The 16,605-nt window shown below is 61.8% G+C and overlaps 2 protein-coding genes across 5 annotated transcripts; both read left to right on the top strand.

The window, feature by feature from the left end:
* The first annotated feature begins 1,312 nt into the window (after window positions 1–1,312).
* GIT1 (GIT ArfGAP 1) lies at window positions 1,313–10,353 on the top strand. 4 transcript variants are annotated; one of them, XM_071764778.1, is made up of 22 exons: window positions 1,314–1,565; window positions 4,722–4,855; window positions 4,949–5,061; window positions 5,147–5,252; window positions 5,338–5,424; window positions 5,537–5,667; window positions 5,751–5,845; window positions 5,937–5,979; window positions 6,192–6,218; window positions 6,519–6,567; window positions 6,658–6,730; window positions 7,352–7,449; window positions 7,530–7,641; window positions 7,722–7,849; window positions 7,926–8,078; window positions 8,165–8,392; window positions 8,507–8,560; window positions 8,842–8,928; window positions 9,024–9,097; window positions 9,182–9,364; window positions 9,480–9,543; window positions 9,638–10,353. In XM_071764778.1, exons 1-22 carry the CDS (start codon window positions 1,514–1,516, stop codon window positions 9,848–9,850), a joined length of 2,304 nt encoding a protein of 767 aa, XP_071620879.1. In that variant the 5' UTR covers window positions 1,314–1,513; the 3' UTR covers window positions 9,851–10,353. The 4 variants fall into 4 exon arrangements, with proteins under 4 accessions (XP_071620881.1, XP_071620882.1, XP_071620879.1 ...); XM_071764780.1 differs by lacking the exon at window positions 8,507–8,560 and having other exon boundaries at window positions 1,313–1,565; XM_071764779.1 differs by lacking the exon at window positions 6,192–6,218 and having other exon boundaries at window positions 1,315–1,565.
* A 90-nt stretch (window positions 10,354–10,443) lies between these two features.
* On the top strand, window positions 10,444–14,509 carry ABHD15 (abhydrolase domain containing 15). The gene is made up of 2 exons (XM_071764785.1): window positions 10,444–11,484; window positions 12,960–14,509. The coding sequence occupies exons 1-2, from the start codon at window positions 10,463–10,465 to the stop codon at window positions 13,435–13,437; spliced, it is 1,500 nt and encodes a 499-aa protein (XP_071620886.1). The 5' UTR covers window positions 10,444–10,462; the 3' UTR covers window positions 13,438–14,509.
* The last annotated feature ends 2,096 nt before the right edge of the window (window positions 14,510–16,605 follow it).

Raw genomic sequence — 16,605 nt, 5'->3', positions numbered from 1 at the left:
GGTCCCCCGCCCCACTGCCCTCCACCCTGCCATGGGGCCACCGCCGCCAAGGGGTGAACCTCCTCGTTGTTATTCTCCATTCAGCCATGACGAAAGTGGTGGTGGTTGCATCGCCCCACCCCGGGTCCCTGCACAGCATCCCCCATCTCCCCGCTGCCCCATGACGTCATGAGCCTTCTCCTCAGCAGCCAGCGGTGAGGTCACTCCTGGTGCAGGCTGTACAGCCTAGCCTGAGCTAGCAGGATCTGGCTCCATTCCTGCCTGGGGTGGCTGTGCACAGAAGGCTGGGCTGATCCCCCCAGCTGAGCCCCCATGGTGATACTGGGGTGTCCCCTGCTCCAAAGATCCCTGAGTGTGGAACAGACCCCAAATGGTCCCCACTCACCCCAAGCATCCTGCTGACACCCCCAGGGATGCTGTGGCCCACCCTCCACATCCCCAGAGTAGTGTCCCCCAGTGATCCCCAGCCTGACTACTGCTGCTTGCAACAGGATGGGGCAAGGGTGGGGAGTGGAGGTGCACAGTGACACCAGGAACAGGACTGCAGGGTGCCCAGAGCTGTGTCTGGATTCAGGACAAGTGCCCAGGGCTGGTACTGGGGTGCTCACAGCAGGACTGGGACAAGCAAGAGGTGCCCAGGGCTGGGTGGGACTGGAGGGTGCAGGACCTGCTCTGGGACCAGGAGAAGGATCAGGACCACAGGGGTGCTCACGACCTGAGAGGCTGTGTATGAGAAGGACTCAGGCTGAGACTGGGACCAGGACAGTGCCCTGGACCAAGAATGGAACCAGAAGGGCACCTCGGGCTGACGTCAGGACAGGAGCCAGGAGCTCCTGTTCTTGCCCAGGAACAGGACAAGGGGATATTCATGAGCAGGACCAAAGGAATGCCCAGAAGAAGGTCCAGGAGAACCAAGACCATGGGGATATTCGTGAGCGGAACCAGGCATGCGACCAGGACCAGGAGATCTACAAGAGCAGGAATAGGATCAGGATCAGGATCAGCATCAGGATTAGGATCAGGGGGTGCCCAGGAACAGGCTGGGTTGCACAGAACCAGGCTATGGGTGCTCAGGGCTGGAACTAGAATCAGAGGGGGGGATGCCCACGCCCGCGGCTGGGATAACCGGGACCAGGAGTCAGAACTGTTCAAGATGAGGACTGGAGGCAGGCTAAGCTGGGTGCGGACGCAGGTGCTGGTGCGGGAACGGGGGGGTGCGGTGCGGGGCGGTGCCGGTGCCGGTGCGAGGCGGTCGCGGCGGCGCTGCCGGTGGCGGGGCGGGGGCGGTGCGGCCCCTCCTCCGCCGGGGCCGGGCCTGCGCCGCTTCCTGCGGAGCCGCCGGGCGCTGGGAGCAGCCGGCAGCCCCCGGCGAGCCGCGGCCCCGGGCCCCCGCCGCCCCCGCCCCGCTGCCTGGTCCCCCCCTCCCCTCTCCCCACGGCGGGCCCGGGGGCGCCGCCGCCGCCGCCCCACGCTGGCGCAGAGGCCCGGGCCCGGGCCCGCCTCGCCGCTGAGGATGTCCCGGAAGGCGCCGCGGGCGGAGGTGTGCGCCGACTGCAGCGCCCCAGGTAAGGGCCGCCCCTCCCGGTACCGGCTCCGGGCCCCCGGAACGGCCCCGCTATCACCCTTCCTCCCGCCAGCCTCCCGGCCCCCCCACCTCCCCACACCCTGCGGCGGGGCCCTTCGCACCTCGTGCAGCCCCCCCGGACCCCTGAGAGCATGGCCGGGAGCCTGCCGAGGGCTCCCCGGTATGGCCCCAGGACCCCCCACGCTAGCCCCCACTGTAACCCACGGTGCCCCCCGGTTTCGTCCTCGGTGCCCCCTTGAGCCCCCTCTGTACCCCCTGGTGCCCCCTGCTATATCTCCAGTACCGCCGTGAGCCCTCCCTGCACCCCATGGTCCTCCCCGAAGCACTCCCGGCACCCTGGTAAGCACTTTCTGCACCCGTGGCCCACCCCAGTACATCCCCAGCACCCCCGTGAGACCTCCTCTGTACCCCCTGGTGTATCCCCAGCACCCCCGTGAGCCCCCTCTGGTATGGTCCTCCCCAGGTATGGTCCCAGGGAGCCCTTTTGCATCTCCTACGCCCTACAGTGCTGCACTACACAAGGACCCCTGCTCTGCCCCCAGACCCCCTCCACTGTGCCCTCAGTGCAACGCCCTGATGAAGCCCCTGGACCCCCTTCGTGCACCCCCTTTTCCCCCCAGGAATCTCCCAGCTCACCCCACATGTGACCCCGTTAACCGCCCCGTGTGCTCCTCAGTGCCGCCCCCAGCACACCCAACACCCCCGTGTGGTGGAGGCTGGGGATGTGCGGGCTGGTGCAAGCAGCACCGAGAATCCTGCAAATGGCGGGATGGGTCGGGGGGCACCCTCCTGTGCCCCCCAGCACCCCGCAGCCAGCACCCACACCGGCCGGATCCGGGCTTGGCAGTGCGGGCGGGCTGAGCCGGGCCGGTGGCAGCCGCACTGCAAGCCGGAGCCTGAGCCCGGGCAAGACGATTCGCATCCCCCGTGGTGCCAGTGCCCGCAGCCCCCGCGCTGGGCACGAGCCTGTGGGTGTCGCGGTGGGGCTGGCCCCCCAGACCCAGCCCACTGTGGGGCTGGTCCCCCAAACTCTGCCCATGGCCAACGCGGGTGGCCCCACGGTGATGAATGAATGAGGCTGAGAGTTGAGGCTCACTCCAAGCTGGCCCCGGAAAGCTGCCCGCGGGCCAAGGCTGTGCCAAAATTATTCCGGCCACGTGCCAATGACCGGATCCTGCCAGGAGAGCTGGCGCACGCGTGGGCATGGGGCTGCCCTGCCTCCGGCCGTGTTCCCCATGCCAGTGGGCGAGTGGGGGGCACAGGAACACTGGGGTGGTGCTGAGCCTCTCTGTTGGAGTGTGGGGGGGGGAAATGGAAACCAGTTTCTTCCAATCTCTTATCACCCGGCAGCCATGTGAGGAAATGAGTTATAAAGTCCAGAGGCCGCTTCCTACCGCGCTGGGAGCACCCGCTGCTGGGGATGCACCGCCTGGCCCTGTGTGGTGGGGTGCCCGTGGGGTGCCCTGGTTCCTCCGCCTGGGCTCCCTTGGCCAAATCCTGCTCCACTGGCCCTATGCAGGGATGCCAGCTGGCCCCAGCACTCTCCTCTCCACTGTGGGGCTACATATTGGGGGTCCTGGCACCAGTTCACATCCCAGTGCAGGGATGGAGGTGCTGGGACCTCCCTTGGGCACCAGGATCCTCCTGGGGTGTCCTGTGCTAGCTACTCCCTGAGCTGCTGCAATGCACACCCACATCCCACCACGTGGGGAGGAGGTGCACCCTGGGGGTATCCCAGATCCTCCTGGTTGTTGGGGTTGCAGGCAGCCTCGCTAGCTGGCTCCCCCCGTGTGGAGCGTCCTGTTCCCGTGGGCAGCGGGCACCAAGGCACAGATGCCACTGTGCCGGCTGCCAAGGCGCTGCCATCTGTGTACGCGGGGCTGCCAGGCTGGGGGGGCTGCTGCTCTCCCTGAGCCATCTTCCTTCAGCCCCAGGGCACTGCAGCAATGCAGGGCTGGGTGCTCCCCAAACCAGTGTCCCCAGGGCTCTGGGGAGGAGTCTGGGACCCCACAGGGATGAAGGAAGTGGGAGAGGCCTTGGTGCCTTCCTGCCTTCCTCTGTGGGGTTGTGGGGTCACCATCACCCCCTTGGCACCATTGTTTCTAGACAGAGCTGCATGTGCCTTGGTCATGTAACTCCCCAGGCTTGAGGTTCCCCCCTCCTGCGGCATGGTGTGGTGTTTGTGTAGGCCCTAAAGAAACAAGGGGTGGTGAGGCTGGGCAGATGCTGGCAGGGCTCCCCCATGGTGCCTGGGACAGTTAAGTATCGTCACCCTGTGCCTGGATGTCTGTCACGGGAGGGGGCTGTGACCCAGCTGGGTGTCCCCAAATCCCTTCAGTGCTGCCAGGAGCAGCTGTGTCCCCACAGCCATCATCTGGGGCTGGACCCACCCCAGGCTCCTTTTTTTGGGGTGCAAGCGTGGGGAGCTGCAGCCTGGCCGGGAGTGGGGCCACTGCGGGTGCCAGGGTGGATGCCAGCTTGGGGCCGGAGCGGCTGCTCAAACGGCCCTTTGTTCCCAGCAGGGACACAAAAGGACTCCAGTCCGGCCAGGCAGGGGCCAGTAGCCGGGGCTGGGGAGGCTATGACAGCATTGGGGGGGTATGGCACCATGGGGGGCCTGCTGCACCTGCTCCAAGAGACTGGGGTGCCCTGCAGGGCTCCCTGCAGTGGGTGCTGAGGCTGCAGAGCTGGAGACCACCCTATGTGGGAGCTCACAGGCTTGGGGTGCCAACCCATTGAAGGGGGGGGGGGCATGCTGCCCCTATCCAGGCACCCCCCCCAAAATGGCCAGTGTGGAGGCTCAGGGAGTGCACAGCCTTTCTGGGTGCTGTAATAGGTCAGGGTGCCCCTGTTAAGGGTGCTATGCCACAAGGCATCATCCCTGCCACCAGCTGCTCTCCTGATGGGGGTGGTCAAATCCTGTCGTGTTCCCCCCCCCCCTTTTGGCTGGTGCCTGGTTGCTATGGGAAACCTGTGGGTTTCCCCTTGCTATGGGCTGAGCCCCTCTCTGTCACCGGGGAAACGGTTGCTGTGGCGATGCATCCCCCCACCAGGCAGCAGCAGGGTGGATGGGGAGGGGACCATGGCTGCAGGGACACCCGGTGACACCCACCCCTCCCACCGTGACACCCTGCAGACCCTGGCTGGGCCTCCATCAACCGCGGGGTGCTCATCTGCGACGAGTGCTGCAGCGTGCACCGCAGCCTGGGCCGCCACATCTCCATCGTCAAGCACCTGCGCCACAGCCCCTGGCCTGCCACCCTGCTCCAGGTGGGTGCTGGCCCCGTGGGGACATGGGGGCACGCGCAAACACACAGACACACACACGTGCACCACCCATTGGGCCCTGCCTCTCCCTTGCAGATGGTGCACACCTTGGCGAGCAATGGAGCCAACTCCATCTGGGAGCACTCGCTGCTGGATCCCGCCCAGGTGCAGAGCGGGCGCCGGAAGGCAAACCCCCAGGACAAAGTGCAGTAAGTGCCACCCCTGCCGTGGGGTGGGGTCTGTGACAGCCAGGTGACTCCCTCTTCACCCCACAACTTGCTGTCCCCCCTCCAGCCCCACCAAGTCAGAGTTCATCCGTGCCAAGTACCAGATGCTGGCCTTTGTCCACAAGCTGCCCTGCCGAGACGATGACGGTGTCACTGCCAAGGACCTCAGCAAGGTGGAGTGTGGGCTTGGGGGCAAATGGACCCTCCCCGTGGTGGTGGGCTCAGATTCCAACCCCTCACTCCTTCTTACCTCCTCAGCAATTGCACTCGAGTGTGCGGACAGGCAACCTGGAGACCTGCCTGCGCCTCCTCTCGCTGGGTGCCCAGGCCAACTTTTTCCACCCGGTGAGCTCTGGTGGGGACCAGGGTCCCCGGGGATGGTGCTGGGTTTGGGGAGAGATCCCAGAGCCCCCATCCCATGGGCAGGCTGTGGGGCTGAGGCTGCCCATGCCCGCAGGAGAAGGGCACAACACCGCTGCATGTGGCCGCCAAAGCCGGGCAGATCCTGCAGGCAGAGCTGCTGGTGGTCTATGGCGCTGACCCAGGGGCACCCGACGTAAATGGCCGGACCCCCATTGACTATGCAAGGTGAGGATAGGGTAGGAGAGGGGGTCAGCCCTGCCTGCACCCCCTCTCTCGGCTGAGCATCACCCTTGCCTGTCATCTCACAGGCAGGCAGCCCAGCATGAGCTGGCGGAGCGGCTGGTGGAGTGCCAGTATGAGCTGACTGACCGGCTGGCCTTCTACCTCTGTGGCAGGAAGCCAGGTGAGTGTGTGTGTGGGGGGGAGTCCGAAGGGAGGCCTCAGCTGTTGGTGGGGGGCACAGGGCCCTGCTCACTACCCCTCCCTTTGCACAGACCACAAGAATGGGCACTACATCATCCCGCAGATGGCAGACAGGTGAGTGCCTGGCACCCACAGCCCTGACGCCCTGTCCCAAGTCCGCCTCAGTGTCCCCACTGGGTTGATGGGGAGACCCTGGTCACCTCCCTGTGACCGGCGCTGGAGCATCCCTGGGGAGGGTAGGGGTGGGAGTGGGGGATGTTGGTGCCCATGTGTTTAACATCCACCTTTATCCTGTTCTTCCCTCCGCTGCCTTCTCCGGAGCGCAGGGTGCGCCCAAAGTGCATGGCACAGAGGTATTGTCCGCTCGGGTCTTGGCTCCGGGGACCCCCCCGTGCCACCCGAGCCCCCCCTGCAGCCCCGGCTGCTCAGTCCAGCCAGGAGGCACGCGAGGAGCACCCAGGGAGGGGGGTCCCACCCGTCCCTCTATGCCACTTCATTCCCCTGTGCCTGCCTGCTAGCCCTGCTCGATGAAGCCCCCTGCTCCCAGAGGGGGGTTGTCTCTGTCCTGGTGGGGTGCAACTGGGGACTGTTTCAGTGGGGAGGGGCCAGGAATAACCCCCTCTTTGTGTCTCCCCCCTCCCCACACCTCCCAGCCTGGACCTCTCTGAGCTGGCCAAGGCGGCCAAGAAGAAGCTGCAAGCGGTGAGTGGGGACTGGGGCAGGGTTGGGGTGGGGGTGAGGGGGGTCATATCTGCTCCCCCATCCCTAATGGGGATTCCCATCCTGCTGCAGCTCAGCAACCGCCTCTTCGAGGAGTTGGCCATGGATGTCTATGATGAGGTGGATCGCCGGGAGAACGATGCGGGTGAGTGTAGGGGGGTGCAGCCTCCCCGGGATGGGCTGGGACTGGGGTGGGCGTCACGATGTGGGGAGGAGCAGCTGGCAGGGCCGAGCCCAGTGCTCCCCCCCCCAATCCGGATCCTTCTGCCGGGACCGCAGGCCCCTCCTTCCTCGTTCCTCCGGCCGGGGAGGTTTGCGAGGGGCCACTGACGGGTGCCAGAGCTGGGGTCCTGCTGGAGGTGGGTGCCTGGACCCCCCATGTAGGGAGAGGGGCTCTGCCCTGGGGGTGCCCCTGGGCTAGGGGGTGGTGTTGGTGCAGACACCTTATTTCCATAGCATGATGGGCATAGATGGGCATAACAGACCCTCTCTCTGCTATCTGGGGGGGCACAGGGCTGGTACCCCAAAGGGTGAGGAGTTTGGGGTCCCAACTGGGGGGTGCAGGGGGGGATCTCAGCCCTGCAGGGTGGCTGGGGGGGCCATTCCCGTCAGCCCGGCTGGGCTCAGCTCCCAGCCCCGGCAAACTGGCCCTGCGCCCGCGCCTGCGTCCTGCCGGCTCCACCGCTGGCCCCAGGCCCTGCTGGCTCCGGGAGGGTCCGGCCCCTGCAGCCCCCCTGGGTGTCTGATGCCGGGTGTCTGCCCCCAGTCTGGCTGACGACGCAGAACCACAGCACACTGGTGACGGAACGGAGCGCTGTCCCCTTTCTGCCTGTCAACCCTGAGTACTCAGCCACACGTAACCAGGTGGACCCTCCCCCCCCCCAGGTCCCACAACCCACACTTGCACCCAGACCCCTCCTCACTCCTTTCTCCCCCCTTCCTAGGGCCGGCAGAAGCTGGCCAGGTTCAACGCCAGGGAGTTTGCCACCTTGCTCATTGACATCCTTGGGGAAGCAAAGCGCCGGCAGCAAGGGAAGAGTCTGCTGAGCCCCACAGGTGAGAGACAGGGGAGGCAGAGGGGATGGGATGAGCATTCCCCCCTGCCCTATGGTCAGCACCCCTCTGCGCTTCCCCAGACGCCCTTGACTACTCACTGCGGAGCCAGAGTGACCTGGACGACCAGCACGACTACGACAGTGTTGCTTCCGACGAGGACACGGACCAGGAGCTGCTGCGCAACGCCTCCCGCAACAACCGTGCCAGGGTGAGCACCGGCTCCCTCAGCCCTGACTACACCATCCCAGCTCTGGGATTGCAGTGCTGAGCCTTTCTCCCCACAGAGCATGGACTCTTCCGACCTCTCGGATGGCCCCATCACCCTGCAGGAGTACCTGGAGGTGAAGAAGGCTCTGGCTGCCTCTGAAGCCAAGGTGCAGCAGCTGATGAAGGTGAACAACAGCCTGAGTGACGAGCTGCGCCGGCTGCAGCGTGAGGTGGGTGTTGGGCTGGTGGGATCCCCCCCTCATTGGCGTGCCCCTCTCCTTTGCTGATGCTTCTCCCCTCCTCCCCACTGCTGCAGATCCACAAGCTGCAGGCAGAGAACACTCAGATCCGGCAGCAGACAGGCCCCACGCACCCCACCCCAGCTCCCAGCGAGCGGCCGGAGCATGGGCACCCCCCCAGCACAGCCCCTACGCACCGCCGGGACCGCCAGGCCTTCTCCATGTACGAGCCGGGCTCGGCACTGAAACCCTTTGGGCAGCCGGTGGAGGAGCTGGTGACACGGCTGCAGCCCTTCGGCACTGGCGTGAGTGTGGCGGGATGGGCAGGCTGGCAATTTTTGGCGTATCGTGACCCCCTCCAGCCCCCCAGGGTGCTGGATCCTGTCCCCACGGGGCCATAACCTTTCGTATGTCACCAGGAGGTGGAGGACGAGGCTCTATACTCCATGCATATCCCGGCCAGCGTGTACCGGGTAAGGGGGCCGCAGCGGGGGCGGCTCCTGCATGGGACACAGGGGCCATCACCTTCCTGGGATGTGGCCTCTCTGCCATCATGGGATGTCCTCTTCCCCCGCTACCCTGCACCCCCTGGGTCAGGCTGGGGACCTCCCTAGAGGACGGCAGCCGTGGGACATTCCTGCATGCAGGGTGGTGGTGTCCCCTGTGTTCGTCCTCCCCTGCACATCACCGGGGTTAGCTCCGGACCCTTCTGCACCTCTTTCAGTGCTGGCTTTCCCCTCTCTTCCCCCTACAGATCCGGAAAGGTCCATCTGCCTCCTCGGTGCCCTTTCCTCCATCCTCCCCGCTGCTCTCCTGCCCGCCTGACAGTGCCCGGCACATGGTGACATACTGGGGGCAGCTCCTGGGGTGGGGGGACCCCAACCCTGAATGGGGACAGCACTGGGCAGGGTTTGATGCTGCTTCTCTCCCCCCCAGAGCAAGCTGGACCGTCACGGCAGCGGCACCGATAGCGACTATGACAATACACAGGCGAGTGAGGTCCTGATCAGGTGAGTGCCAGGGCTTGGGACTTCTCTAGGGCCATGGGAGCAGGGGGCTGGCACTGACCCCAGGGACTCGGTTGGTCCCTGCAGCATGGAGGGGAAGCGGTTTGTGGAGCTGAGCAAGGATGAGGATTTCCCCCACGAGCTGGACCCGCTGGACGGGGAGCTGGACCCTGGGCTGCCCAGCACGGAGGATGTCATCCTCAAAACTGAGCAGGTCACCAAGAATATCCAGGAGCTGCTGCGGGCAGCGCAGGAGTCCAAGCACGACAGGTAGGACTGTGGTGTGACCATAGGTTCCCTCTGGACCTTGGGGGTCCCAGGGGCTCGGTTCATATGGGGTCAGGAGCCCTCATGCCCCCCAGCATTCACTCCTGCTCCCCCTCAGCTTTGTGCCCTGCTCAGAGAAGATCCACTCAGCTGTGACAGAGATGGCATCGCTTTTTCCTAAGGTAGGAGGGGTGGCATGTCCGTAGGGGAGTGGTGTCCCCACCAGGCACCGTCTCCCAACCCTGACACAGGTCCTGATTGCGTCTCCACTTGCAGAAGCCAGCGCTGGAGACTGTGAGAAGCTCCCTGCGGCTGCTCAATGCCAGTGCCTACCGGCTGCAGAGCGAGTGCCGCAAGACCGTCCCTCCCGAGCCTGGTGCTGCCGTGGACTACCAGCTCCTGACCCAGCAGGTCATCCAGTGTGCCTACGACATCGCCAAGGCCGCCAAGCAGCTGGTCACCATTACCACCCGTGAGAAGAAACAGTGAGCACCAGCCCCTGGCCCCTCACGCCCCCATGGCCCCCCACGCTCTCCGTCTCTCCCTCCCCTCTGGCAGCTGCTGGCACCTGGGGCAAGCGTGGCTTCAAGTGGCCTTAGCCTGTGGGGGGCCGGGGCGTGGGGTGGGCCCCCTCTCACACCCCGCCCCACCGAGGAAGGTGATGCTCAGCCTGTGGGGTAGGTGCCTGCATCCCTCTGTACAGACCCCTGCCCGCCCTGCCCCCTCTCCCCGCCCTGCGGCACCCACCTAACTTATCCTGTACATAGCCTGTGTAGCTGGTGGTGGCGGAGATGTACCCCCTGCCCCCCACAAAAGCCCCTCACCGGGTGGCCGGTACCCCTAGGGCCACCCGCAGCGTTAACACTGGACCGGGGCGCCCGCGGACCACTCCCCCCTCCCCGGGCGTCCTGCCCCTCCCCGGGGCCACGCTCCCTACTGTAAGATGTGTCCTTGTACATTTGTATCAATAAAGGTGTGAGCATTGCACGGGCCCCCAGACTCCAGCTCCTGCAGCCATGGGGCGGGTCTTGTCCCCTCGGGGGCAAGGGGGAGGTGGCTGCAGTGGGATTCATACCCACCTCCCCCCACGAAGTGCCAGTCATGGCTCGGCTGCGTGTCCCTCCCGTTTCACCCAGTCCCCTTGTCCCCGGCTGGCGGCCAGTGACGCCATCCCCGCTGGCCCCAGCGTGGCCCCAGTGCTTGCCCAGCCCCGGGGCCGGGCTTTCCCCAGCACGGCCCCTCCATCTCTTTCTGCCAACCCACCCAGCACCAGGGCTGCCGGCCGGGGCTCCCGCTGTCCTCATGGTGTCCCTGGAAGGTTTGGTGGCCGCAGCCGTGGTGCTCACCTGCCTCCTGGCTTGGTGCTTTTGGGGGGGGAGGCTGGAGGCACCTGGAGACAGGAGAGAAGAGGAGGAGGGGATCCCCTTCATCACCGAGGACGGCTCAGGGTGCTGCCGGCTGCTTTGCAAGCCGTCGGCTCTGGCTCAGCACTTGGTGAGGAGCTTGGGGAGGTCAGCAGCACTGCAGGGGGGCCGCTGGCTGTGGCCACGCTGGCCCCAGCTTCAGATGCTACGGCAGCTCCTGCAGCTGCCCCATCCAGAGCCCTCGGTGTCCCGGGAGCTCCTGCAGATGCCTGACACTGGGCTGGTGGCCCTGGACTGGCTGGTGGGGGCACGGAAGACCAGGAGTTGCAGCAGCGGAGGGGGCCCCAGCTCTGTGTTACTGCTTATCCCTAACGCTGCTGGAAAGGTGACGGGGGGGCTGCTGCAGCTGGGACTGCGGGCACTGGAGCAGGGCTTCATCCCTGTCATCTTCAACCGACGGGGTCACAACGGCTGCCCCCTCACCACCCCCAGACTCCAGCCCTTTGGGGACCCTGGGGACCTGCGGGAAGCTGTAACCTACCTGCGCTGCCGGCACCCCGGTGCCTCCCTGCTGGCTGTCAGCGAGGGCTCGGGCTCGGGGCTGCTCCTCGCCTACCTGGGGGAGAGCGGCTCCTCCAGCCACCTGGCTGCTGCCGCCTGCATCTCCCCCATCTTCCGTGGCCGGGACTGGTTTGAGGCCGGGATGCCCTGGCTCTACGAGTGGCCGCTGCTCCTGCATCTCAAGAGGGGACTCAGCAGGTCAGTGGGGGACCCTTGGGGAACTTGGGGGAGGGGGTGCCCTGGGAGCCCCTTGGCCAGCCCTGCTCGGGGAGGTAGGTGGATGCAAGGGGTGCTGCTGCTGCCGGCACTGGGAGCCCCAGTGAAGGTGCAAGGTGCTGAGAACAGCAAAATGTCCTGGTTAATGAACACCAATGCGGAGCTCGCTGCCGAGGGGCCAGCTTGGCCCCCACGTGCTTCCTGGCCTGTCTGGGGCTGTGGCAGCATCTTGGGGTCCCCCTGGCCACAAAATGTGTCACCAGCATCACTGGGCAGGTAGGAAAAGCCCCCATATGGTGCTGGACGCTGGGAGGGGGGGCTGAGCAGGGCCTAATTCCCTTCCCTGTACTGCTATTTGTGTCATCCCCCCCCCAGCTGTTTGCCCTGTGGATTTGGGGGGGGGGGGGAGGGTATGGGCATCAACCCACAGCCAGGCTACGGACTGTGGCAGCTGCCACCCCTCCTCTGGGTCCCCGTTGCCCAACATTGCTATGCTGGGACAGAAGACAATCCACCCACTGCCATGGCCTTGAGCAGGGACACCTCCCAGGCTGAGACCTTGGGAAGGGTGGAGGGACAACACACACACACAAAGGGGCCCCACTGGTGGGTGAATGGGGGGGGGGATTGCATTTAAAATCAAAAACACTGGGGCAGAGTGGTGCCAGGATGAGCCTCAGCAAGTGAGGGGATCTGACAGCAGCAGGGATCCCTGCAGCAATCTTATAGGCACCCCCAGACCCACCAGGATGCTGAGAGCCCTCAAAAGCACTCCTGGACCAGAAAGGATCCTATAGGCAGCCAGACTTATAGGCAGCCTGGAGAGAATCCCCCCCCCCAAAACCCCCGAATATAATATAGGGATCTCCAGACCCTACAGGAAATCCCAGACCTGCAGGCATCCTATAGAGACACAACCCCCAATAACCCCCACTAGCGCCCCTAAACCCTACAGGGACCCTATAAAGACCCTAATGGCTCCCCTGGACTCACCAAGATCCTATAGACACGCTACACACACCCTGGGACCTGCAGGATCTCTCAGCCAGGGTTTATTGCAGTGATGGGGTGCTGGGGGGGGGAGGTGTTTCCATTGGCTGGGTGGTGGTGGGGCAGCAGGGTGCGTGTCCCCCCACCTCACCCCCCCCTCATTTCCCGATAACCCTTGCAAGTGCTGCTGCTGCCACAGCAACAAGCAGAATGCTGGCTGCCTCCTGTTGCCATGGTACCCGGGCTGGCTGCAGGGGCGGGGGGGAAGGGGGACCCCCCCAGCATCCCTGGCAAGAGGCTGGAGCAGGACTTACAAAGCATGTCTGAAGCAGGGGTTTAAGGCCACCTCTTCCTGTCCCTGTGCAGGACCTGCCTCTGAGGGCGGGTGCTATCCCCCAGCCCATGGTGGTGGCACCCCAGACCACAATGGTGACCCCCAGACCACAGTGGCCGCCCCGTCCCTGCAGGTACGTGGGTTCCCTGGCTGAGGTGATGGATGTGGATGTGCTGCTGAGCAGCCGCTCACTGCGGGAGCTGGAAGAAGCCCTGTTCTGCAGGACCAAGAGCCACCCTACCAGCTGGGAGACCTACTGGGAGCGCAATGAGCCCCTGCGTGACGCTGACGAAGCAGCAGTGCCCGTTCTGTGCCTTTGCAGCACTGACGACCCCGTCCGTGGCCCCCCAGTGCCCAGCCTGCCCCTCGAGCTCTTCCGCACCAGCCCCTACTTCTTTCTGCTCCTGACCCCCTGGGGGGGACACTGTGGGTTCCCCCAGCAGGGACCAAGGTGCTGCTGGGGCCATGAAGCTGTGCTGGAGTACTTCAGGGCCATGGGCGAGTTCCTGCGGGCAGAGGAGCGGAGGAAGGGGCTGGCTTGGCCCCGCAGGGTGGGGGGTCCTATCGTTGAACCCCCCCTTTTCACATGGCAGAGGTCCTACACTCGGTAGCTCCCCCAGATACCGGGCCAGGGGTTGCTCAGAAAGGCAGGCAGACACTCCGTGTACTAAAATTACTTTATTACAGTTGATTTTTTTTTTTTTTTAACATTTCCTTTGCTATGATACAAAGGATACTTACAAACAAAATATTACATATGACCTTATTTTTTTTTCTCTTCTCTTATTTTTCTGACAACTTGGTAACAGCTTTAAATGCACAATCTATACAATTAATACAGGTTATATATGAGCTATAATGTATGTTGACCAGAAGAATACCAGAATACTGACAATATACTGTACATTAAGCCTTACCAGTTAGTGCTCGTGGCATTTTCTAAAAGAAGGAAAACGCACACCTGTAGATTCACTCATACCAGCTGGTGCTACCAGACATGGAAGCAGGAAGGAGTTTAATTCCCCTAGTTAAATCCTTCACAGCCCATCACCGTGGTGCTGGGCTTGGAAACCTCAGACCAGTGTTCATAGTAAAACAGCAGATATGTGTGTGTTTTATTTCTAACTAACCCCCTGGGGCACAAATCCAGGAGCTTTCCCCTGCAGCAGCAGCCGGGGCTTTGCTATCCCTGGATGATGCCCCAGAGCAAATCGGCCACAACGCTGGGGCCGGGTGCTGGGTGAGCTCTTGTTGGTGAGCTGAACCTCCTTGGGGAAGGGGAGAGGAGGAAGAAGAGGAAGAGGAGGAGAGGAAAAGCAGCAGCAGCTTTGCTGTCAGCAGTGGGCAGCTCTCTGGGGTCTGTGCACATGAACAGGCAGGTGCTGAGGGGGAAGAGTGAGGCCAAGGCCCCATCGCTCCCCCAGCACGGCCCCAGCTGCTCACGGGGATGGTGCTCAGCAAAACCTCTGTGGGGTTGGGCAGATGCCCTGTGGGCAGCTGCTGGCCAGGAGAGGTTTGCTTTTGTGTCACAGCCAAAGCTCAAGTTGTGTGGCTACAGGTGTGCACTTCCCCTCCTCCCACCATGGTCTACATCATCAGACTGATAAGGTTATATTTTTCTTTTCCTTATTTTTTTTTTAAATTTTTTTCTTTTTTTTTCCTTTTTTTTTTTTTTTTTTTTAAAGCAACCAGCAAGTGAAGCATTTTTAGTTGACTGGCAAAAGACCTGGCATTTGCACAGAAGCTGCAAATGGAAAACAGCCATCCCCTCCTCCCACCCCAGAAAATCCCAAACTGTTGGTGGAAGAAAGAAAAAAAACAACAGAAAAACAGGGGTGGAGGAGAGGAAATGGAAGTGGGAACAGGTTGGAAAATACCAGGTTTGAGTTAATATTTCCTTGACTTCACACAATGCTTGTGCAAAAAGAAACAAAATGAAACCCCCAAACAAACAAAAACCAAATCCAGAAACATGCTGGAAATAATGAAAACAAATGGAAAGTAATATATAAAATTAAAAATATAAATACGATGTCTGGCTGACTGGTAGAAGAATAGGTCATTTAGGTTACAAAAAGGAATATACATTCAAGAGGCTCTGAACCCAGTGGGGTAACTGATGTTAAACTTGTGTTAATAGTTAGGCTAGAATTCTCAAGTTTGTCTTTAAAATCTTCACAATACAAGCAAGCTATTTTTTAAAAATATACACTATACACACCTCACACAGCTTCTCCTATCCTTATTACACACGTTACGCTACCCTCCCATCCACTGAACCAAGGGGGTTCCCCACGGCTCAGGTACACAGGGTGGGCACACAGGGTGCCCCCCTGACCCCCAGGGTGCTGGTGGGGGCAGCGATGGCTGCAGAGCCCCAGGCAGGTCCCTCAGCCCTCCACCTCTTCCCACAAACTTCTCAAGCATTTACAAGTCACCAAAGGGCTGTAGCCTTTTTATGTTATACACACTTCACTTTGTAACGTTTAATTATTTACATCAGGGCTGCCCCCCCATCTCGTAGTTGTTTCTAGGCAGGTAAAAAATGTTCCTGTTCCAAGCAAGCGGGGGGGAAGAGCTGCAGGGGGTGGGGGGTAAGGGGAAAGAAAAGCTGAAGAAAGGAAGGGGGTGGTTTGCTTGCCAGAAGCCAAACCCATATGTGCACCTATGCCTCTCCTTCTCAGATCCTCCCAAGCTCCTGTCCCCTACAACCTCTGAGACAACCAGACCTGGAGAGCTTGGCCTCACTAGCACTCCGACTCCTGTGCTTGCAGCTTCCCGGGATGCTCAACAAAGCTGTTGTGGAAAAGCCAAGCAGCACAGACCTCACTTCATTCCTAGGAAGCATGGGGGGTAGCCCACCGCTCACTTAGCAGCAGGTCTAAGCAAAGACCCCTGCAAGCCACAAACTTGCCCTCTGTGGTTGCCGCCGGCTGCAGTCGGGCTCTGAAGCAGCGACGTCCTTCAGCTCCTCAACAACCCTGTGCTGATTTTTGAACTCTGCTGAGCTCAGAGTTGCCATAGAAATGCATGATCCTGGCACTAAAAGCAGGCAACAATCTTACATGAAAGTAATTGCTTTTCCCCCCCTTCCAGTAGGTTTAGACAATCTCCTGTTTAAGACAAAAGCAGTCAGAAAGAGGGAAAACAGATCATTTCCAGAGAGGTTGAAAAATATAGTCGTAAGCCAGTATTAAACTGCAGCCAAGAACCTCAACTGGGTTCCCATTGAGTTTAGCCCCAGAGAAAGCTTGATGCCACCACTCCATCCCTTGCTGCCCAGGGGAAGGAGATCACCCACAGCCAGCAAGGCAAACCAGGCTGGAGGCTGGAAGAAGCTGAAACCCACAGGTGAGCGAGGGGCTGTGGGCTGCCCCAGTCCCCCACCCTGCTGTGCCTCCCAGTTTGCAGTATTTAAGCAACAAATCCTTACAGCATCACTGTGACAACTCCCGGGGATTAGATGCATGCTGAAACTACGACTGGCAATTACAGTAGCTTTTTGCTAGCTGGCACATACTGTATCTATAAATTTTAGTACAAAAAAACTTAAAAAATACAGAAACTAGGTCAATTTGTTAACTACATATTTACAGATAATTACAATTCTTTTCACTCACAATAATTAAAATAATTGTCAGTGAAAATTCAAACTGTGCATGTTCTGAGGTACCCGTACTCAAGGGCGGGGAGCGGGACAGGGGACCAGGGGGGCGAGGTGGTGGATAAGATCTCCCTCCCCCGGGCTTTGTTCACATCTGTGGGGGCAACACTCACCC

Source organism: Heliangelus exortis, chromosome 21 (assembly GCF_036169615.1).
Source record: "Heliangelus exortis chromosome 21, bHelExo1.hap1, whole genome shotgun sequence".
Classification (NCBI taxonomy): domain Eukaryota; kingdom Metazoa; phylum Chordata; class Aves; order Apodiformes; family Trochilidae; genus Heliangelus; species Heliangelus exortis.
This window is presented reverse-complemented; position numbering and strand designations above follow the sequence as displayed.